This window comes from Gopherus evgoodei, chromosome 1 (assembly GCF_007399415.2).
Source record: "Gopherus evgoodei ecotype Sinaloan lineage chromosome 1, rGopEvg1_v1.p, whole genome shotgun sequence".
Classification (NCBI taxonomy): domain Eukaryota; kingdom Metazoa; phylum Chordata; order Testudines; family Testudinidae; genus Gopherus; species Gopherus evgoodei.
In genome coordinates this window covers 159,826,789-159,849,903 of record NC_044322.1, presented here as the reverse complement: position 1 = coordinate 159,849,903, position 23,115 = coordinate 159,826,789, and the positions used below count along the sequence as shown (strand labels likewise).

Here is a 23,115-nt window from a genome sequence, read left to right as displayed (position 1 = left end):
GGATAGGGTGTAAGGCACTTGAGGCCCCAGTTCTGGTTCAGGGGGTACACAGCAATGAATAGGCTTTCTTGTTCTTTACACGCCTTCAGCAGGTCGACTTGATAGATCTGGGTGGGCTTCTGTTTATCAGGCTGTCTAACCTCTTCATGACTGGCCTGACTTAGTGTGCTATTTTGCAGGGTCCCTGCCACTTAGCCAGTAGTTTAGACTCCGTATTTGGGAGTAGAAGAAGGACCCTATCGCCTGGCCTGAAAGTGCGTACCTGTGCCCCCTTGTTATAGGAATGTTCCTGCATCTGATGGGCAGTGAGGAGGTTTTCTTTAGCCAAAGCTCCCACAATCTCAAGTTGCCCCCTAAGTCTCAACACGTACTGCAGGACGTTCTGAGGTCTAAGAGTTTGTCCTTCCGACATCTACCGGGAAAGGTTGAGGATTCCCCAGGGCCATCTCCCATACAAAAGCTGGAGACAACTCAATAGAGGATTGTGGGATTTCCCAAATGGCAAACAGGAGGGGGAGGGGGATCAGCTGGTCCCAATGATGCAGATCTTCTGGCATAAACCTTTTCAGCATCTGCTTCAGGGTTTGGTTGAAGCATTCAACAAGGCCATCTGTCTGTGGGTGATAAACTGAGGTGCAGAGGTTCTTTATTTTCAGATGATCACAGACTTGTTTCATCTAGCAGAATGTGAAGGTTGTACCTTGGTCGGTGAGAATTTCTTTGGGAACCCCTACTCAAGCAAAGACTTTCAATAGTTCTGTGGCAATAGTCTTTGCATTGGTGTACATAGTGGGATTGCCTCAGGATACTGAATAGCATAATTGACTATTATCAATAGATGTTTGTATCCATCTTCACTTTTTTCCAGGGGGTTGACAAGGTCAATACCAATCCATTCCATGTGGACATCAACGACCAGGAGAGGGACGGGGTGGGGTTCACCCCCTTTTGTGGCCCAATTAGCTGGCATTCAGGGCAGGAATTGCAGAAGTTTTTAACTATTTAATGTATTCCAGGCCAGAAGAAGTGGTTTAGGAACTTGGCCAGAGTTTTCTCCTGTCCAAGATGGCCTGCGGAGGGGATAGCATGGGTCAGTCACATGACTTCTCATCAAAGCGGCCGAGGGATGAGGAGTTGTGATCCAATTTCCCACATTTGATGGTCTTTTTTCAGCCTATATAGCCATTCCTTCTGGAGTTCAAAGTGGGGGTACAGTGCAGCCTAGTGGAGATCTACGACCTTGCTGGGAGTTGTTCATAGGCACTATTCAAGGTCTCATCCTCCCTCTGGTCCTTCACAAAGTCTGCCTCTCGGGTCAGTAAGTCCCCTTTTTGGAGCGGGGTTTGTAACGCCTCCTCATTAGAAGGATCTTCCAGCAGCACTTCCTCTTAGCTAGGACCCCCCTTCCCAGGGTCCCACTCCTTACCTACTCCAGCCAGTATCATGGGCCGGGGTTCCCTGCCTGCTCTGGGTCCCTTGAACACTTCCTCCAGGAGCAGGTCTACATCCCCTCAATATGTCAGAGAAGTGCTTCCAATCTCAACCCAAGGTAATGGGGTAGGCTAGGGTTGGGCTAGCCCTGCTACAAGGATCTTTGTGTTCTCCCCTACGGTGACCTCTACCTGGGCACTGGGATAGGGTTTAATATCCCCATGAATGCAGTGCAGCAAGATGGTCTCCATGGGGACTTCAGGGTTGAGGTCTAAGTCATCCTGGACCAGGGTTTGCCCATATCCAGAGTCCATTAGACCTATTACCTCTGTCCCATTTTATTTGTACCAGAACTGTTACTTTTGCTTGGGTGCGCTTCCAGTCACTGCCCTTTGCCATCCATGCTTGCTCAAAGCTGCACTCCATATAGGGGAATTCCTGATAATGATGGCCCTGATGCCTACAGGGGAAACAGGCCCTCATAGTTAGTCCCGGGACTCCAGCTTGGGAGCTGGGCCTCTGAGGATGTTTTCCCCTGAGTGTTGGCCTCCTCGCCCTCCCTGGCCTCTGAGCCTTGGGGACCCCAGGCTTTATGTTCAGGCTGAGGTTGGAGGGTTGGATCATTAGGTTTAAAGACTGCTTGACTGTGCCATCTTGACTGGCTTCCTGATTGGCTTCTACTCTTTTAGAGTGGCAGTTTTTATGTCAAATCTAGCAGGATGGCCTTTCCCCTTTTTCAAAGAGAATTGTGTTGCATTCTGAGTGTAATTCTGTGGTTTAATCATTTGAATATATTAGATCAGTGCTTGAAATAATGTTCATCAAAGTGTTCAGCTGAGAGTTCACAGATGTTGTGAGTTGCTATGCTGCCTCGTGTTCTGCACAATGTTACGATGATCTGAGAGCCTCTGTGCTGCATTATGTGACTGACACCCCCTATTTAGCAAAGATAGATTATTATTAATCATGTTTGTTATGGTCATGCCTAAAGGCCAGCCAAGAAGGGGGCTTCCACTGTGCCAGGCACTGTAAAACTACGGAGTAGTAGATGGTCCCAAAGAGCTTCCAAACTGAATAGATAAGACAGACACAACAGGGAAGGGACAGAACACAGAAGCAGCATGAACAGTGTGGTGGCAGCAAATGCCATGCTAATACCACAGGTTTTTTTTTTGGTGGAGGCTACTTAGGAGGGGATCAGCTAAATGGAAAGAAAAGGGAGGGAAGAAAGTAGGGAGGATGGAGCAGGGAAGAAAAGGGTAAGGGGGCAGGTGTGAAGAGAAGTTGAGGTGAAAGTCTGTGAGGGAGTGGGAGTGTTGGAGCAAACAGCCAATCAGCACAGGGCAGAGGAAGTCCACTCCAAACTGTAGAAATGTCTCAATGTCCAATTGTCTCTGCCTTGGCGGTGTCTGTGACTATCAGATGGAATCTCTGGCTCCTCTCAGTGGTTTTTCCACAAGACTACATGGCGGGGGGAAGGAAGGCACCACCTAATGCCCCTAGAGTAGGCGATTTCTCCTGTACCATTCCAGATCCAGAGGATGTGCTGAGAGGAGAGGTGGCCTTGCCTGGGGCCCATTTTTACCCCTTTTTCCAAGCTCAGCAGTTCCTGCTTTGGCTACCTCTGCTCCTACCATCTGGAGTCTCTGTTAGAAACATCCTTTCTGGGAACATCCTAGAGAAACTCAGATGAAGCCCAGGAGGTTCTACAGTGATTAAATAGCATTCATTAGAAATTGCTCTAAAAGCCTGTACCATTTATTTAACAAAGGAAGATATATCTGCTATAGAGTTTGTTAGAGAACAATATCCCTAGAATTCTATAGTTAGGTTACCATTTTCTACCAGATTCAAGAGAGGATTGTGGAAAATGCATCTGCTCCCCATTCCACTCATATGGAAAAGCTAAAGCACAGCAAGCCTTTATTCAATGGCAAGTGAAGTGTCAAATAAAATAAATGTACAGTATACATTTTCATAATGTACATTTCCTTGAATAGTGAAAGACTGTATATGTGAAGGACATGTACACTGATTTTGATGGCAATGCAGATGAAATTGCAAAGAATTCTGTAGCAATGATAAATTGCTGCAGAGATTCATTCAAAACTGGCAGAGATCAAAGAGCTATTGAAAGCACCATTCCAGCTTTACCGTTATGGTACTACTCAGTTTAATCTTGCAAACTAATTGCAGTTGACATGTACTGAACAATAGGGCCATTTATTGGTCTCGCTTCTAATGATAAAGCAGGTCTGGTTAAAAAAAAGTCCTAATTTACATTTTTGTAAATTAATATTTTCATTGACATTTTGAATGTCAGCCTCAAAAGGTTTTCCCCGCATTTTAGTTAGTTCTGCATTGAAGATTTAACAATCAAATGCTTTGATGAGTTCATTACTCAGCAAAGGACTTTCAGAAATCGAACACGGAAATACAGTGACCTATTGCATCACACACTGAGGAGCAGATCTTTGTAGAGCAATAGCAATTACACCAGCTGAGGATATGCCCCTAAATGTACCTTGTAATATATGTAATTTTTATTCTTTTGAACCAGACCCTGCCTATTTATTTATTTAATTAGAGATGTATTTTTATTGATAATGTCAATTTAATGTGAATTTGATGAAGAAATTTAAATTTAGTACATTAATACCTTGACCAGTCCATCTCACCTTCTTCTTGAGACTTGGCTACCCTAATATAGGCATAAAAGTGACCTGATTTTCCAAGTACAGAGTACTAGCAGCTGACTTAAGTGGGAGCTGAAAAATTAATTAATTATGTACCAGAGTTTGAAACATTTAGCCTAGGGACTGTGTTGAAACATATATTACCACTTGATTTGATTCAGCTTGTACTTAGAAGTTGAGGGAGTAGCAATATAGGTAAAATTTTGACTTATACGGCCATCTACTGTGGGTTTAAGATTTAGTTGTCAGTGTTTCTATTTTGTTTGTGTTAGTAAAAGTTGTTGCTGTGGGTACGGCTCTCTAGATAAATTATTCATGGCAGTCACATTGGTTAACAAAAAGTGAATTGGGTTCACCTGGGAATAACTGCTTCACTTCTTAACCTTTCATTTGAAAAAGATTGAAAGCAGCTGAGGAGCTTTGCTGCGTTTCAGTATCCTAACAATTTGAGTCATGTTACATGCAAAAGGAATAGATATTTCAAAAACAGCTTTCTGTGTAAAGTGCTAAACACAGCTAAATTAGGTCATAAAGCTCATTAGAAAGCTGATCAGCAACCTGAAACACATCAGCAACCGGAAGAACATAGACAGTAAGATTGTGGGGGCGCTGGGACGGGGAGCTGGGGAAATCCTCACTACCTCAACCCACAGGGCCAGCCCACCAGGGAAATGCAACCCCACAAGCACACAAGGAGCCAAGGGGGGGAACTCTCTGCTGTCCTGTCAAGTGGGGAAAACATAGAACCTCCCCCCCCCACATGCACACACACCATGGGAGCCCCCATCGCCTCTCAGTGTTCAATCATTTCTCTCCCCCAGGGGTGACCAATTCTCTCCCCTCCTCTTCCAGTTTTCTTTTTCTGTGCCATTGGGTGATTGCAAAATATATGGTGAGACACAGGCTGTGTTTGTTTTTTATGCCTTCATTAGGATGCCCCTATCCCAGCATCTCACAATGGAGTATTACTTATCCTATCCTCTTATGTCATGATGTAGCTCTATTTATAGCCCACCTGCACCCCTGAAACCTTTGGGGATCCCACCTCCCTGGGGACTTTTGTGGATCCCACCTCACAGCCTCCCACCTCTTAGAGTGGATTCTTGCCATGCACACTGTGATATGGCATTATTTACCTGCCTGCTCAGCTGATAGGAGGCCTTCCCTGGTATAGTTCTCCCACCTTAGCATTGCATGAAAGACTATAATTATTTTTACCCCAGATCGTACTTTTAAGATCTTTATGTGTATTTCCCCCCCTCGTCCAGCATGGATTGATGTGGCACTGTTTACACTGGTCCAGACCCCACTCACTTAACTATGAATTTCACAAATGAATTGTGGCCCACCCAAATTTACTTAACAAAGATGGTCAGTGGTACCAACTCTTGTCATGGGCAAATGGTCACCTGTTGCTAGATGAAGGGCAAAGCCAAGCCTGGCTGGGGGATAAAACATAAAGTACAAACCTCGATAGTTATACAAGTGGGAGAAATTTATCTTGTGAAGGCCTTCAGTTCCAGTGACTTTTTTCCCTCCATTACTCTGATGATGAGGCATTGGTAGAATGGAGTGATGAATTTTCTTTCTCTGCAGTATTGTTGAAAAAATTATATTCTCACTGGCTTAATAACAACCGAACATCCTGTTGTGTGCTCTGGCTAATCAGAACCTGGCCTATTCTTAAAAGTGTGATTTAATGTCTATGTATAAGCTAGTTTCTGATTAGCTGAAATAGTGAGTCCTAAAACATAATTGGTAAAATGCCAGCTTTCTCCTGGATTGACATGAATTGCCTTTGGCAGAAAGCCAGAAGAGTCACTTTGGCACACACCAGATTCTGTCAACATTTTTTTCATAGCTGATGTTATCAATTGCAAACTTTGTTTTAAACCAGTTCTCACCATTAGCTGAAACTTAAAGTTCTTAATAATGGAATAATTTTACCTCAGGTTAGGATTATTTCTTTTAATTAAGTTACTTTCTGGAACTGTGACTGTTTTCTTTCAGACATCTTTGCTTCAACAGCAGAAAAATTGGACTGTAACAGGATCAATAGGTGAAAAAAATGCATAATGGTCAGGTTTAAGAAAATTGGGGGAGATGAAAAAACCACGTGTTGGCCTGTGAACAACTGATTCTTGTAACACCAGTGTTGTCCCGATTAGCAGTGAACAACTTTGTGTAATGGTATGGATAATATCTAGCCATATTAATGTTCTATGTGGAAAAATTGAGCGGTTAATATAAGCATAAAGAACTGGGATATGATTTGCTTTATTATTATTGCAGTACATAAGCATTGAATGGAGTCTTTGTATTAATGCATTTTGATACATTCGTGTTTTTAATGGGGTGCTGGGGGCCCAAATGTTCTTTGTGCCCAGGGCCCTAATAAATCTTAATTTGCTTCTTCTGTACATACACAGTCAGAACTTTGGGGGTCCATAGCCATAATAGACCCTTACTTCCACCAACACCAGTGCGTGCAGCTCAGACAGCCTCGGGACTCCAGTGAGGGCAGTAGTTTGAGTCTCTGTGAGCTATTTTGTGAGGATGGAAGACTGACAGCAGGCTCACCTCTCCAACATCTTTCACTGTATTCTCAAAGTTACCTACGTCCCACACAGGTCTAGTATCTAAAAACTGAGGTTATAAGTTTTAAGGTTTAAGATCTGATATCTTAAAACTGAGGTTGTTTGCATCAAGGAAGCTGTTTGCATCAAGGAAGCAAAACAGTGTTTCAAGTTTCCTGAATGAATAATATTTTGAGTGTCACTCATTTGGGGACTCTGTAACATATTGCAGCCACTATTTGGCCATGGCAGGAAGGCCAGATATGAATGTTGGTTGGGAGTAGGGTGACCACCCATCATGAATTGGGTGGGACAGTCCCCAAATGCAGAGTTCAAGTCCCAGTCCTGGGCTGAATGACTCCAAAACAGTATTTGTCCTGGATTCCCTGCAGTGCTGCTCTGAGCCTGCCCAAGGCTCAGGGGCGACACCAGCCTATTACTGGTGGCAGGGGCTGAGCCCTCACTCATCATGAGGCCCTGCTCCTCCTCTCTCCCCGAAGTCTTCAACCCTGGCCAGGCCAGAAGCCAGAGCTGGGCTATGATAACACCCCCCCCCCCCCGCTGCTGCCCCCCACAGGGAGCCCGGACCTCTGTGGGACGCCCCAGACATTCCACCTTCCCTGGGCAGTGCACCCCAAGGGGAGTGGAGACATGGGCCAGTGGCTGCTTTCAGGCCCCCTTGACAGGTGAAGGGCCTGGAGCTCCCCAAAGCAGTCTGGGCTCCCTGGGCAGTTCTTACCACAGCCCTGCCTGCAGGGCCTTGGAGGAAGAAGAGGAGCAGGGGCTGGCGTCATAGAGGGGGACAAGGCTCCTGCATGTGTCTTGCTTTTGTCTTTCAAAAAGGTGATCACCCTACGTGGGGGAAGTGGGAGAAAGCTGAGAGCATGGCAACTGTTTACAGTGACATCAGAGCATATGTGCCGTAACTGGTCAATGAACTTTATGCCCCCTTGCTCATGACCCCTGTCTCTGAGAGGGGGAGAGGAACCTTAGGCCTCCAGAGGCCTCCAGCACCTCATGGGAAAGAGAGCCCAGGTGGAGAGGCTTAGCCCCTCCGCACGCACATATTTCCTTTGAGGGAGTTTTGGGGATAGGCTGTTGTTTAAAGACATTCATAAGTAAAGGGTAGTAGAAAGATGGTTTGCATAGAAGGAGAGAGAAACCATGAATAACTACAAAGATAATAGGCTACAATCTTAGAGTCAACTGGCTGAGAAACAAGGGAGTAAAGGGATCTTGGGAAGGAGGGGGCTTGATGAATTTGGAGGAGGGGGGGAATTATGTGATAGGGGAATTTTTACAAATTTAAATGATCAGACCCTTCAAGTTATTTGCACTGTGAGCCCATGTAACTGCAAGACATTGTTACTGTTGCCCTATTTTCACATTCATGTGCTGCATCTCATCTTTACACTATAAGTTCTCCATGGACCATGGGGCCTGGGTCTCCACTGTGGCCTTTGGGTGCTACCATCATACACACACAAGCAAATTCTAAGTTCAAAGCAAAGTGCCACCACTGTCTCACAGCAGCTAGAGACTGATCGTTCTCCACTCATACTCTGCAAGTGATCCAGTCAGTGAGTGTGGTACTTGACATAAGTACATGTAGCAGAATCAGACCCCAGATATTACAAAAATGCATCTAGTTAAGATTTATTTACTCCTTTATTATAATTAACTTGCTTTGATGGCCTTGTATCAAAACCTCCTAATTGTCTTTTAAAGTTATTTTTGCTGTGTGAATGTATTAAACACTGAAGGCATATGAAAGATGTCTTGTAAAAGCATACAGTAAGTAGCCTTGAATTAACTGCTCATTTTGCTGATTGTTCATAGTAACTTTGTATGTCCAAGACTTTGATACATTTCCAAAACACTTCTGAAAATAAAGACTAGGGTTCAAATCCAACTCCCTTTTAAATCAGTAGGAGCTTTTCCTCTGACTTCAGTGAGATATGGATCTGGCAGATCACCATTTTTCTGAGCAATCTGTGAGGTTGTATTTTACCTCCCCTATATGAGACTTGGAATCATAACGATTAAAGTCACTTGCCAGCTGGTTTCCAAATTGGCAAAGGTGAATTTTCATTCAGTCACTGAGACTAGTGTCCAACAGCGATGAAAACTGCAAAAAAGAAAAAACATAAAAATATCCCAGCAACAACTGCCTAGCAGTAGCTGGCTCAGCCTAGATTACATGAAAATGGAGATTAAAGTTAAATGTTGGGTGCGTCTCTTCAGACCAAGGTACACTCAAGGTAAACACGCCTTACGGCTACCTTGTACCTACCCTAAAGTTAAACAGAGGAATTTGGCTTGCATTTTCCTGTACCATGTGTAATCTTAGATTTCAGTTGCATGTAAGTGAGATACTGCTTCCCGTGCTATGTGCCTGCTCTTTGTTGAAAAGAAAAAAGCCAATATACATATTCTGAAATGCTTCCAAAGAAGTACCTGCAGAAGGTAGGCTTTAAATAGAGGTATCAGACACAGCTTGTCCCTTGATGATTAGACTACACCCAAATGCTGCTCTGAGGCACTGGTTAGCAAAACAACAGTTAAATCCTATAGGTTTGCAGTGAGGCGCATGGGATATAGGAGTTCAAACTATTCCTCTGTTGCACTCAATTTTTATTCATGTCAGTTGCAGCTCCCTAGAGCCCTGTAAAATGGTTGGTTGAGGCTTCTCTGCCCTTTTTTAAAAATCCACTATGCAGTTATTGCATCTGTGTTCTCAGGCTAACACAGAACTAGACAAGTGAGAAGTAATTCAGAACAAGCCTCCCACACACACACACCCCGAAACATTTTCAGGATCACCCCTGCAAAAACATGTTGTGACAGTGTATCCCATAAGACTTTATGGGGTGGGGTACTCATAAATGTATGTATGATATAACTGGAATAGGGTTTTGCTACATATGCCATGTAACATATCTGTGTAAAGGTTATGATCTACTGGTTATGTTCATCCTAGTTGTATGCAGGCACCATTTGTGTGGTCAAAGTTATGAACATAGGCTATACAATTGCTTGATTTCTAAGTAGCTTTGTTAGAACATTTGGTCCCTTCTTGGGAAAGGAATGTACAAATTAAGTGCTCAGTCCAGAAGCACTGAACAGACAAAAGAGCTTGGAAGGCTCCAAGCCACATAAGAAGTCTTCCTGGAGACATACAAGATACCACGTGGAAATTGGCTTCTGCCTGTAAAGACTGAGTCATGCATGGACATGTGACCTGGAGCTTTGGGGCAGGTAATTCAGACTCTGAGTCTTTGTTGGAGCAGACGGGAGTGTCTCGCTCAGCAAGACAGGGTTCTGGGGTCCCTAGCTGGAAGGGAAGGCAGGGGTAGAAGTAGTCTTGGCACATCGGGTGGCAGCTCCCAAGGGGGTTTCTATGATTCAACCCATCACACATGTGTATGAAGGGTTTACCAACATAGAATATGAATAGTATGTAAAACCAGGTACATGTCTCAAAACCCCCTTATTTGCTGGAGTACCAAACATATACATTCTTATCTTTTTTTTTTTTCTAAGGAAAAACAACAGCAAAGCAGCTGTCATTCATTAACCTAAAAAAAATCAAACGTGTGTCTCATTTTCTTTTGAACATCTTAAGCAAAAAAATGAATTCTTGATTGGCCAAAAGCAAGCACAGTTTTCCATTTTATAATTACCAGTTCATGGTAGCACATTTTTAACTTTGCCTACTTCGGTGGTCGTCTCCTGCCATCCACTGATGATGGTGAAAGATTTTTTTCAAACACGCTGCATATTTAACTCTAAAACCACTAATCAGTTTGCTGAGATTGTAGCCTTTTTTTTAAAGGTGGTGTTGTCTGTGTATCTTTACACATAGCATGTCACGCCAAGTGTGTCATATATCTAAGGGATACTTTGACTATGATGTAATCCTGTGTCAATCCCAGTTCTTTCAATTGTGAGTTACCAGTTTTTAAGCCGTTTAATCAGCTTGTTTAATAATCTAACAAATATACATGTCTTTAGTACAAAGATTTTCAAACACGGAGGAACTTATCAGGGAATTATAGAGAAAACCTAATTAAACTGAAGCCTCTTCACCTCCAGCCCCTTTTTGGGGGTGGGGGGTGGAGGTGGGGAAGGGTTGTGCATATTTTTTAAATAGTCATTGGATGAAAAGAATGGAACTCATGGCGAGAGGCAAGAACTGAAAACATGCCAGTATGGTATTTATGTGTTTTAAACATATACAATATGGTCCTAAAATCATCCTGCAAATTAAACTTTAATCACAACTGCGAAACTGCACATGTAGAGACTAGAAATTCAGTTACCTCATGGAGAATGTTCAATTACTAGAATTATTAGACCATATCTTTAAGTCTTTTTCTCAGGCTAGCCCCCATCCCTTACAATGAACCCCCTTCCCACTTAACCCATCCTTATATTTTTTTCATCTTTACATCTCACTTTCTCTTTCAAGGATTGTCATCTGAACTTTCTATTAGTATATATTTTTTAATTTAAAGAAAAACTGCAGTGATTATTATATAATCTTACTTAGTAAATAAGAATAGTTTAAAAGGAATTTCAAAGCAGTTTCTAGAAATATACCACTGTCTCAGTTCAGTGAATGGTACTGGTATGTCTCTTGGTGTTTGCCATTTTAATAATACATCAGACTGATTAGATCTATTAGAATAACCAAATGAGAAATTCATAACAATTAAACCATAAAGTAACTTTGAAACTCTGCTTCACAATGAAGTCTGAATTCTTTCCATCCTAATTTCCCACTAAATATCAAAATAGCAGCTTACAGTTGTTTTTATTTCTGACACTTAATATATTTTATTTGAATAATTTATTATTCTTTGTATCTAAATGTGACCTCTAGAAATACTATTTTTGCTGCACTGCAGTTTTCTTTTATGTACGTTTAGTTCTGGTGAAAGTTACTAGAATAGCTACCTTTGAAACCAAAGTATTCGGTGTATCCACAGCACAATATGGGCAGTGACAGTTCAAACTCCCTCACATTGTTTTACCATTGTCTCTCAACTTTGACCTAGTCTCCACAGGTGACAGGGTAGTTCTGATTTCATACTTTTGCTCTCTGCAGAGATGACAGGAAGGGTTTTTGTGATGTGGATAACTTGTCTGTGTCCAGACCTCATTACAAACATACCATCCTGCATGGTGGTATTACCTTGGACCAGCTTTGAATCACTGATTACAACTTCTCTATGTCATTATCAACTACTTGAGCTATCCAGCCCCCTACAACTGCTTTCTAAAAGAAGAAATATCTAGTTTGCTATAATTTTACAAAGAGCGGATTTAAAATACTGAGTGTTTTGTAACATAACCACAAGAGGCAGCTGTTTAATAGCTCATAAGTCAGGAAACCACAGCAGCACTTTATATGCCTTTCCCCCTCATAAGCTGGTTATCTTCGTGAGACTGATTTGTGCAGAATGCTATTTTGGGTAAGGTGCACAAACAATAAAAAACCTACCCCCTCTCTCTGGAGAGAGCTTTTGTGGGCTACCTTGTGTAATTTCTATATATTGTGACTTTGAAACACTAGATACATGTATAGATGGTCATAGATGGTCTGGGTTTACTTGATCCTGTCTCAGTGCAGGAGGCTGAACTAGACAATTTCTCAAGGTCCTTTCCGGCCAGATATTTCTGTGGTTCTATACCATACTGTGTCACAGCATATGCTGTGCTATGGTGCTGTACCGCATGTTTTAGTTGTAGCAACATGTGTGTTTAATATAATAACCCATCAAAAAGCAATAAAGGAGACTGATAAACTATCTTCAAGACAGTCTCAGAATTTATGTGCAAAATTCAAAGCTATGTTTTGCTGATTTCAGAGCCAATCATTTACAACATCGTGACACAGGGCTGCTGCAAACATTTGGGCAACCTAGGCAGTCGCCTAGGGCACTAGGATTTGGGGGGCACCATTTTCTTTGGCAGTGACCATGGTGGCTGGATCTTCGGCCATCTCGGTCACTGCTGGCATTTAGGTGAAGGGAGCTGGGGCAGGGGAGCGCGAGGAGGGCCACCTGAGCAAGTGGGGGAAGGGGGATGGCACGCAGGAGAACTCCTCGCCCCAGCTCACCTCTGCCCCACCTTCTCCTTGAGCATGCCATGGCTGCTTCACTTCTCCTACCTCACAGGCTTGTGACGCCAATCAGCTTAGGTACCAGTCAGCTTAGGCGCCGCAAGCCTGGGAGGCAGGAGTAGTGAAGCAGCCACAGGGTGCTCGGGGTGAAGGCAGGGCAGGGGTGAGCTGGAGCGGGGGGGTGCCTCAGGGTGGAGGGTGTGGGGTGGGGAGCTGCTGCAAGGGGGGCTCCTCAGGGCGGAGGGGGGGAGCTGCCACAGAGAGGGGCACCTCAGAGCGGGGGCACGGGGGAGGAGGGCGCAAGGTGGAAGTTTCACCTAGGGCGCGAAACATCCTTGCACCGGCCCTTCCATGACATATCTGAGTCAAACTAAGGTATATTTTCAACAAGATACAAGTTGATCTGGCCTAGATCTCTCTTAATAATGAAAACGGAGCATACTTGAAAAATCACCAGATATTTGTTTGTCAATTTAGTTAATAAAGAAATCTGAAGATAGCTGTGTAGTGGAGTATTTAACTTGAATGTGCACAGATCTAGGAGGAGAATAAACTTCTTGTACTCTGATCCCTGGAAAGGAAGTATAAAAATAGTCACTGATTTGAATTTCCTCCTCTGCAATTTTTCTGCTAGTATCACCCGTCAATTTTTAATTCCTGTAGCACTCTGTATTATCGGTCTTCTTGCTGCTTTTTCTTTACATGAAATGTGTAGGTGCCAAAAAGCATACCTGCACATCATCCCAAATCCTACTTGCCTTTTACATCTGAAATGGACTGAATGCAACCAGAAGAGACCATTGTTCTTTTTCATTAAATACAGTAGGTTCTGAGTACCAATGAAGAGATGATAGAAAGTAATTGCTGTTAATATAAAATACTATACAAGAGTCGATGGGATGGGGTACATGATTCTGTGGAGCAGGAATTTGAAATCAAGTTTCAAAAGTTCAGTGAATCAGTGCTATCTTCAGGTTCGCAGTTCTTCTCTCTGAAAATAAAAAACATTTTTGCATCTTTTAAAATATTAATCTTACTGCTTCATGAAATAGTTCTAAAGTCACAAGATTTCTTTAATCCACATGGCACAGTAAATGACTGCTGAAATTACCTCTAATTCTAGATTGTGGTAAGAACTCTTCAGAAAAATATGCCCTGCACCGAAAGAAGGTACAGTCTAACTCCCATTCTATTTACTGAGAATCTGAACAAACAACATTCTGCTCACCAAATGTCATTGATACTTTTGAATGCTTTAATCCAGTGGTTCTCAACCTTTGCTGGGAACTGAAGGTGGGGTACAGAACAACTGGGACTAAGTGTAGGAGCTCTGGTGCTGTATGAGGAGGCTGAAGGCCACATTAGGAGGGCTGATGGAAGTACTCTGTATGGGTGCAGGTGGTTGGTACTAGGTGCTAGGAAGGGTTTTGGTTTTGTTGCTGGGGTGGGGACACTTCTCATTAATTCAAGTTTAACTGGCAATGCGTAATATTCCTCAGGGTGTAACTCATTCAGATTAATAATAGATCAGTTCCATTCTAACAAGGCCTGATGTGGTTTCATTTCCTCCCCATTGGGATATGTCATTAATAGGGGTGAGGGTGCGGGGTGGAAAACCTAGTCTTAATGTTGAGAAAAAAACCTTATTAAACAACACAACTGACTCTCCTCAGGTAGTATAGGGTTATAAAAAGTAATTTCATTATGATTACAGCCAACAGAGGTTTAGCAAAGCATTTGAGTGCTTCTAGAAATCTGAGACTGAGTTTGACTGTGTCTAAATGAAGTTTTGGATTAGAAAATGGAATGTACATGCAAATGCCACATCCCTAGACAGTGCCTGGCTTCTGGCCTTGCCAGGTTTAGCCCTTTAAGGGTATCATCTTTGTGACAACTTGGGGAATCTGTGTGCAGCTTATTAATTCTTGTTGATTTTATGAAACTGCAGTATCATTGAATCCCTTGGTGTATGCAGAATCCATCTGCCATCAGGGCTATAGCACTTCTCTCCCAGACCAGGGACAATGTAGATTATTAAACCTTGATGATGTCTCCATTCAAATGGGAACCCTTAAGAGAATGAATTGGATGAAGCTGTGAAAAACAGCAAAGGGGGCCATTGGGAGCACAGGAGAGAGACAAGCTATCCACTCTCAAGTGTTCAGCTGTGTGGTACCCAGTACAGCCCACAGCCATCCAAAGCTGCAGTTGGGGGGAAACTACTGTGCTATAGCATGGTCAGTGCAGATGGAATCTTCAGAGAATTTAGCTTCTAAAATCTAAGGTCTCTATTCAGCATGGGTGAACTATGATTTTTCTAAAGCTAAACTATGATTTGGCCAAATTTGGGCAGAATTTCACAGGGATAGTAAAAGATACATCCCTGACACAGAGGCCACTGCCATGAAAATTTCAAATTCCTTCTCTAAAGCATGGGGGTGATCAAGCAGTTCAAAGAAAAGGTCACCAGAATTTTTTAACTTGAGCAAAACAATGATTTTTTTCCCTAGCCTTGTTCTCGGAAATGGTTGAACTGTTTTGGCTCAATGTTCCAAAAAATTCAGTCTGAGGCAGACACCCAGCATGGATAATTTCAACTCAAGCAATTAGAGAGTGGCAAAGTTATAAATGACTGAAAAACAGGGTCTTATAATGGCAAGTGTTGGGCAACCTTAATAGTAGGGAGTGCTACTACCCCCACCAATAATATATCAAGCTATTACCGGGGCACAATTATACCAGATTTAAACAAAGTCTAGAAACTAGTAATCCACTTTGTAAGAAATTATAAAAGTGAAATATATACTTTATTGCTAAAGCTTATTTTTCTTTTTGAGAAATAAAACATCTTCACATCATCAGCTACCACTAGCAATTGCCTGGTAGTCATCCTAAGTGGTCATCCCCGCCATTCTCTTTGTGTCTCCCAGACACAACTAAAATGTTGACTGCTCCAGTAAGGTAGCTGCACTGCCTGTACAGGCATTGTTGGAGTCCTCTCATTCTGAGCAATAGACCTACTTGAAGTAAGAGCAAAATCTGATTATCAGACAAAAGATGGGAGGGGAAAAACAAACCTCCATTTGTTCATGTATCCAGTCAAGAAATGAGGTGGTACGGCTGTAGACTCCTGGTTTATTTACTTCTGCACAGCCCATCCCAAAGCTGGTAGTTCCTACCAGCTTCCAGGTGTTCATATCTTTACAGGCTAAGGGTCCCCCACTATCTCCCTGAAGGAGCAAAGAAATAAAACAAATTTGGTCAACATCTCCAAAAAAGAAACAATTAGAGGAGCTATTTATTTTGGAGTATAGCAAGTAAAACTGGTTAAAAGAATTTCTTAATTCCTCTCCCATCTGAATCTTACAAGAAAACATACACTACAGGAACTTTGATTTTCACAGACAAGTGACTTTTCTCTAGGGTAGACAAGTACACATGAAATTACATCTCTCTTTACTGTGAAAAAGTGTTATCTGCCATTTCTCATTCATATGTGCAAAGATGTAGTAGGTGTTAGAGCTGGTAGGGAATCTTCCATGGGAATGATTTTCTCACAGAAAATGCATTTCCATGAAATCAAAATTTTCCTATGGAAATTTTTTAGTTTGTTGAAAGTTTTCATTAGGAAAAGCAAAATGGCATATTTTGTTTTTGGTTGGTTCCACTTGAATCAAAATATTTTGAGTTGTTGAACAAACCCAACGTTGAACAATCTTCATTTAGCATCAGTTCGACATTAAACTGCATTTCCCTATTGTGATGTGTTGCCTCATGGGAATTGTCATTCAGGCCCCCATCCTCTCTTATGGGCTGAGCGTCCTGACTGGATTACATCTCCTGTGATGCAGCAATGTTCTCACTGAGTGGCATGGTGCATAATGGGAGTCGCATGACTACAGGAGCCGTAACAGAAATTTAGTCAGGCCAAGGAGCTTGGCCCATAGAGAAGAATGGAGGCATCTGTCAACTTGAATTACAAATCCCATAAGAAAATGTACCATAATAGGGAAATGTAGTTTAATGTTGAACTGACTTGAAACAAAATATTTTGGGTCAGTTCAACAAACCAAAATATTTCTATTTGGGAACGTTGAAATGTTTTGTTTTGATGTAAAACGTTGAAAGTGCCAAATCAAAAATTTTCAGAACTTCTTTATTCTTTGAAAAATTTTGATATTTCAATTTATTGTCCCAATTCAAGATAAAAACAAATATTGAAAGATCAGAATTTCTCATGGGATGGCAATTCTGATTTTTGCTTAGCTCTACTCAGCATCCACACTACATGCGACAGTCAAATCAAAGACTCCCAGAGCAGATGTCAGCAGTGTTCAGTGCTCCTACAATTGTGGGGCACTGTTGCCCCATGATTTTTTCACTGTTTAATGGTTTGAGAAGTAGAAGCCCTGAATTTAAATTTCCAAACTGGGGTCTTTATCAGGTTGGAACAAAAATTGCTTGAGGATTCTTTGGGATAGATCGATAAAGAGTGTATTTAGAGTTGCATAGGGATTGGGTATCTGCTTTTCCTAACTGTTTATGGGAAATCCACAAATATCAATTTACATGTGGGTATGCTGAGGCCCAAGAGGACCCATCATGAATGATTCACTACTGGAAATGCCATCCATGAAGTTGCATTGCTACACCTGCCAACCAGGGCTGCTTGACCCAGTGACTCATAAGTACTGCTTTCCGGGTAGCATTTCCTTTGTTTATTATGGTCATGTCTAGGAACTAACCAAGACTGAAGCTCCATTCTGTCATTAACTGTATGAACACAGAATAATTGATGTGAATAGTCAAATTCCTGATCTACGGTGCTACTAGTATGTCCATGGTTCGACTATGATGACAATACTTGAAGGCATTCTAACTATCCCGTATCTATTAAGCTCATCTCTTTTTCTATTTAACTCAACATTGTTAGCAGTTCCAGAGGGAGTTCTTTACATCAGGGGATGTCACTTCCAAGCATGAATATTCAGTGCAAACAGCAGGGCTAGTAAACTGATACATTTTATTCCTTTCCCTTGCTTTCATTTGTGAGCTTCTTAGGGCAGGGCAGTATTACTAGCATTGCTCTATATTTAGACAGCACAGAGTAGTATATTGTAGGTGCTCATCATTATCACTAGGGCAAATCCCAAAGGGATGTAGCCTCTTCGCAGATCAAGAGCCATCAGGATCAAACTCTAGCTAGGTCCTTAAGATAGCCTGACTGGATGTTGAGTTTATGTCCATCACTGATGATCTTACTGCGACAACAAAGCTTTTGGTATCCCTGTGATCACTGGCCACATAGTGGCACTCTTTGGTAAAGACACTTTGTAATTCATTGTTTTTGTGGGTGCTACCATAATACAAATACTTAATGACTTTTGATCACTAACCTGGGTTGGTTTTGAGCCAGTGATTTATAGATATTGTGAAAGACTCCATAGTTCATTACCAATCCCCTGAGTCAGGGCCGGTGCAACCATTTAGGAGACCTAGGCAGTCGCCTAGGGCACTAGGATTTGGGGGGCACCATTTTCTTCAGCAGCAACCGCAGTGGCCAGATCTTCAGATGCCCTGGTCACCGCTGGCATTTAGGCAGAGGGAGCTGGAGCAGGGGAGCACAGGGAGTGCCACCTGAGTAAGTGGTGGGGAGGGGGAGCACGCAAGGGAACTACTCGCCCCAGCTCATCCCTGCCCCGCCTCCTCCCCGAGCACACCGTGACTGCTTCACTTCTCCCACCTCCCAGGCTTGCGGCACCTAAGCTGATTGGCGCTGCAAGCCTGGTAGGCAGGAGAAGTGAAGTGGTGACAGTGTGCTCTGGGAGGAGGTGGGCAAGGGTGAGCTGCTTCACTTCTCCTGTCTCCCAGGCTTGCAGCGCCAATCAGTTTAGGTGCAGGGGTGAGGTGGGGCAGGGGGGGTGCCTCAGGGCAGGGGGGCAGGGTGGGGAGGGCGCAAGATGGGAGTTTCACCTAGGGCTTGAAACATCCTTGCACCGGCCCTGCTCTGTGTTATCTAGTTTTAGTTTTTCCAAATCTAGTTTTCTTCCAGACTTACACATTTCCCTTTCTCACTTGAAAGTGAAATGCTCTTATTGCTATGTGTTAACCATGGAGTTTCTGCACCTTGCAGCTCTTATGAACTCTTCACCTTGCCAGTGGTTGTGAGCAGGCCAGAGTGGATGGCACCATGCTTAAGCACATACGAGAAGTTTGAAAATATCTTAAGTACATTTTTCTTTAGAACTGTAAATGTACCTTCTGCTGTAGCCGGTAAAGTACATAGATTAAAAGAAGGAAGGGAGCTATACTTTATGAATGCAAACAGTCACAGTATCCCTTATACACACATAGTAAATATCTGCAAATATTTCCTGAGAAAAAGGAAGGGAGTTCTCTCTTGAGAATATGTTACTTTTATTTTTACAACCAATGTTAACCAATGCAATTGTAGTTAAGAAACGTCCATACCTGGCAGGTATCCACACCTCCCTCTAAAAAACCTGCACAAAGCATTGAAGAAGTTATGATTCCCCCATAGACGTCCCTGTGATTGCAAACCTTATTAGAAATCAAAGGAACACCAGCGGAATTCATGGTCTCTGAAGTATCATCTGTTTAAAAACATAGATAATTCTTTTTTTTTAAAGTCCTACAGTTTTTACAGTGCTATTATTTTCTTGAAACCAATGTCTTACAGTAAAGAACAAAAGTTTAAGGATATGAAGAATTAGCAAGACAAAGATAAAAGAACATGGTTTAACCTTAACATGATAATACACAAACAGGAAATCTAGACGTCCTGTCACTTGCCTACATTACCCAATAACGAGCTGCAGCATATAGCCATGAAAGTTGTGCATTATGTGGTCCACAAACTTGACAACTGATGATGATATAAAGAACTTCAGAGCTAGTCAAACTATTCATTACAAACAATATTGTTAATTCAGCCCTCAGTTTAGTTAGCAAATTATTTGCAAATAAGTGTAATTTTCTTTGAGTGTATACATAATTTGTAACTATTGACCAAATTGTTTGGATAAACTGTTTCCACAATAGGTGGTGGTCACAAACTTTTTGCTTTGACTGTTTAGTTGTTAATATATGGAGATATACCTATCACATAGAACTGGAAGGGACCCTGAAAGGTCATTGAGTCCAGCCCCCCTGCCTTCAGTAGCAGGGCCAAATACTGATTTTTCCCCAGATCCCCTTAGTGACCCCATCAAGGATTGAACTCACATCTCTGGGTTTCAGAGACCAATGCTCAAACCACTGAGCTATTCCTGTTCACCTTGTGTAGTTGGTTGCCTGTCTCCCTTCCTTTGATTTTCCTACGGCACCTCTCACCTTGGCTTTACATAGGTCCCATAATGTTTCTGCTCTCTGACTGAATGATTGAAACATTTTAAAGAGATGCCTAATGAACAGTAAATAGTGCCCTTCCAGCATGAGTATTCAAAAACATTCACTTTCATGGAGTGATTCATCCAATAGTTGATGAATATAATGACAACCATGATTCATTGTAAATTCACATTTTCTTTGTTATCCAGCCAGCTCTAAAATATATCAATATAGGCAATGTAAATTTGGTTCTTGGATCATGCTGTACTTCCTCTACTTGAAACCAATCAAATTAGGTAAATTAATAATACTCTGGGTGGTATTTGCTAGAGATGAAATTCAGCTCTGTGCATAACCCTACTTTTGAGGCTTTAAGTGGTGCATATGCCTTTTTTGGACCCTCTGCACATGGGTGAATTTTACCCTAGATTATTGCTATATGTAAGAATAGCATTGAGTTCCAGATTTTTCTCAAGATTTAATGCTGTACACTGCAACTGCCAAACCACCTCTTTCCCTCTCTGACACCAGAGTGGTTGAGACCAGCTGGGATGCTCAAAGTAAGTCACTAGATTTATTTAAGAGGGCTAGTAGCAGGGCATTTTCAGTGAACGGACCTTCATGCTGGAACTCACTTCTGTACTTACTCCACGTGACTTTTTTCAGTGCATAGAATTTATAAAGGACATTAAAAATACTCACCTCCTTCTGCTGTAGCTCCCCATCCTGATATCCAGCACATTTTCCCTTCTGGAAAATGTTCACCAAAATTAGGCAGACAAATCGGTTCTATCAGGCCTATTTAAAAAGAAACAATTGCTCTTAAAACATGCAGAGGAAGACCTACATGGGGGCGGAGTGGTATTTGTGTTCAGATGTGTATTATTCCATATATCTGATACTGACCTCCTTAGTAAAATGCTTTGAGATCTACTGATGAACAACGGTATATAATAGCTAAGTACTATTATTATTACATGTAAAGTAATTGGGTCAGATCCTCAGCTGGTGTAGATCAATTTACACCCGCAGGGGAAATGTCTTGAAACGTTTAAAACAAGAAAGTGTAACTTCAGAAAAGCTGTAGCTGCACTAAATGGGCTTTTGATAGGAACAGCTCTAAAGTTGCTATAATGCCAGATCTGGAAAGTTGGGTTTTTTAAATTATTATTCCACCTTTACTTTAATGAGAGTTTTATGAATGAGTAAGGGCTTCAAGATTTGTCTTGAGGTAAACATGTAATGAAAATCAATCCATCTAAAAAAAGAATAGTGTCCTCCCACGTGCAAAATTCAAAACAGCATCTAAAAAATAGTCTTGCTAAAGTACATAGTAACTTATGTATAAATCATGGGAGCACACCACTGCCCTCTACTGACTAGACTGCCGGGGCTCTGCAAGTGCTTTTATCTTTCTTCAGTCAGCTGAACATACAGGGTTAGGATTTAGGGCACTGAATGTTGTGCAATTTATTTGATGCACTTTACCAGTGACTGTGGTATCACTGTATGTCTGCAGCTGCACATCGCAACATGTTTAAATGAACTGGCAGTAAGAAAGGGAAGTTTCATTGCACAAATACCAGTAGCACTCAGGGACTCTCAAACAGTTCAGTTCTCCAGCATGAAATTATCTCTGTGCAGAACATCTGGCCACAAGTATGTAGCCTTCCAAGTTCCTTTAGATACATTCCAGCTGTTCTGATCATATTGTGAATAAATTTCAGAGATAGTCATGTATTGCAGAATGCTTATAAACTTGATAGTTTCCTAAACTTTTTTTTAAAATATGATAGTTGAGATTTGAAAAAAACCTAAAGCTTAATTTTTATTTAACCACAGAGTAGATGTGGTTTCTATAGAAGAGCCAATTGGGGAACTAGAAAACATGGCGATGAGAAGTGAGAACATTTGTAGAACTACCCCCATGAAGAAAGGTGTCATCTTTGGGGAGATATTTGTAGATTATTTGAAAACAGCACAATGCTCTTTTTACAAATGTTTCTATATTTTGGTTCACCAACCACATCAGTTGAAATTGGCATCCTGATCTGAAAGTAAGAGTGATGTTTATTTTGTTTTTAATTTAAATGCATCACTTTATTTTAATTGTCTTGACTTTTATTTGAAATGTTAATACTCTTGAAAAGTGCCAGATTCAAAACCTCGGGTACTGCACACCTCCATTTATTCACAGAAATTAGTATAGCAGGGGCCCAGGCAGCATAAACTTCATACCTTAGTCTCAGCTGTGAGCTTGAAGGGTGAGAGGCTAGCTCATTTCTAACTGGGATGGAAAACTAGTTTGGAAGAATAAGAATAAATGATTCAGATAAGTAGCTTCCTCCCTCTGCATGATTTCCAACAGCCCACATAGCTTTGATATTCATGTGTTAAAATGGTGACTACTGTAAGAAGTATATAAATGGACTGGCTATGTTATTAAAGACTAATTTGTGTCTTTTAATGATATTCATTTCCATGTGAATTAGATCTATTAAGTAGGGGATATCTCCTAGTATTAGGCATTTGGGGACTAGTCTATCTATACTGTGAGCCTAGTCCAACACCCATTGAAATTAGTGGGACTTTTCCCCCCCAGTGTTCTGATTCAAGCCCATCTGTGCTTCAGAGGCTTTTCTGGTCTGTATCACTAGAAATTACTCCTAGTTTTTAATTTAAAAAAAAAAAAAGATAAAAAAACAAAGGGGCAAAAAATTACCATTGAGAGCAAGTGGTGCTGCCAGCTTCATCAGTGCAATATCATTCCCCATAGTCTTGGGTTTATAATTTCTATGGAATATAATTTTTTCCACTGAATATGGATTAACTGAAATGTCTTGTTGAGTCACAAAGCCCACCTGTACGCTCCATGAGCTAGGCGAGTACAAACTGAAACAAAGAGGCAGGAGGGAGAAAATGTTAATAAATGTCA

The 23,115-nt window shown here is 41.8% G+C and overlaps 1 protein-coding gene across 2 annotated transcripts in view; it reads right to left on the bottom strand.

Moving 5' to 3' along the window:
• Positions 1 to 13,243: 13,243 nt before the first annotated feature.
• Positions 13,244 to 23,115, bottom strand: part of TMPRSS3 (transmembrane serine protease 3) — a 32,710-nt gene continuing 22,838 nt past the window's right edge. Inside the window, exons 9-13 of one of the 2 annotated variants that reach the window (XM_030552183.1) lie at positions 22,903 to 23,072; positions 20,883 to 20,978; positions 19,302 to 19,444; positions 15,908 to 16,060; positions 13,244 to 13,821 (exon numbers count right to left, since the gene is read on the bottom strand). In XM_030552183.1, the coding sequence (XP_030408043.1) occupies positions 13,801 to 13,821; positions 15,908 to 16,060; positions 19,302 to 19,444; positions 20,883 to 20,978; positions 22,903 to 23,072 (583 nt within the window). In that variant the 3' untranslated portion in view covers positions 13,244 to 13,800. The remainder of the gene's footprint in view (positions 13,822 to 15,907; positions 16,061 to 19,301; positions 19,445 to 20,882; positions 20,979 to 22,902; positions 23,073 to 23,115) is intronic. The other variant, XM_030552193.1, reaches the window with a different exon arrangement.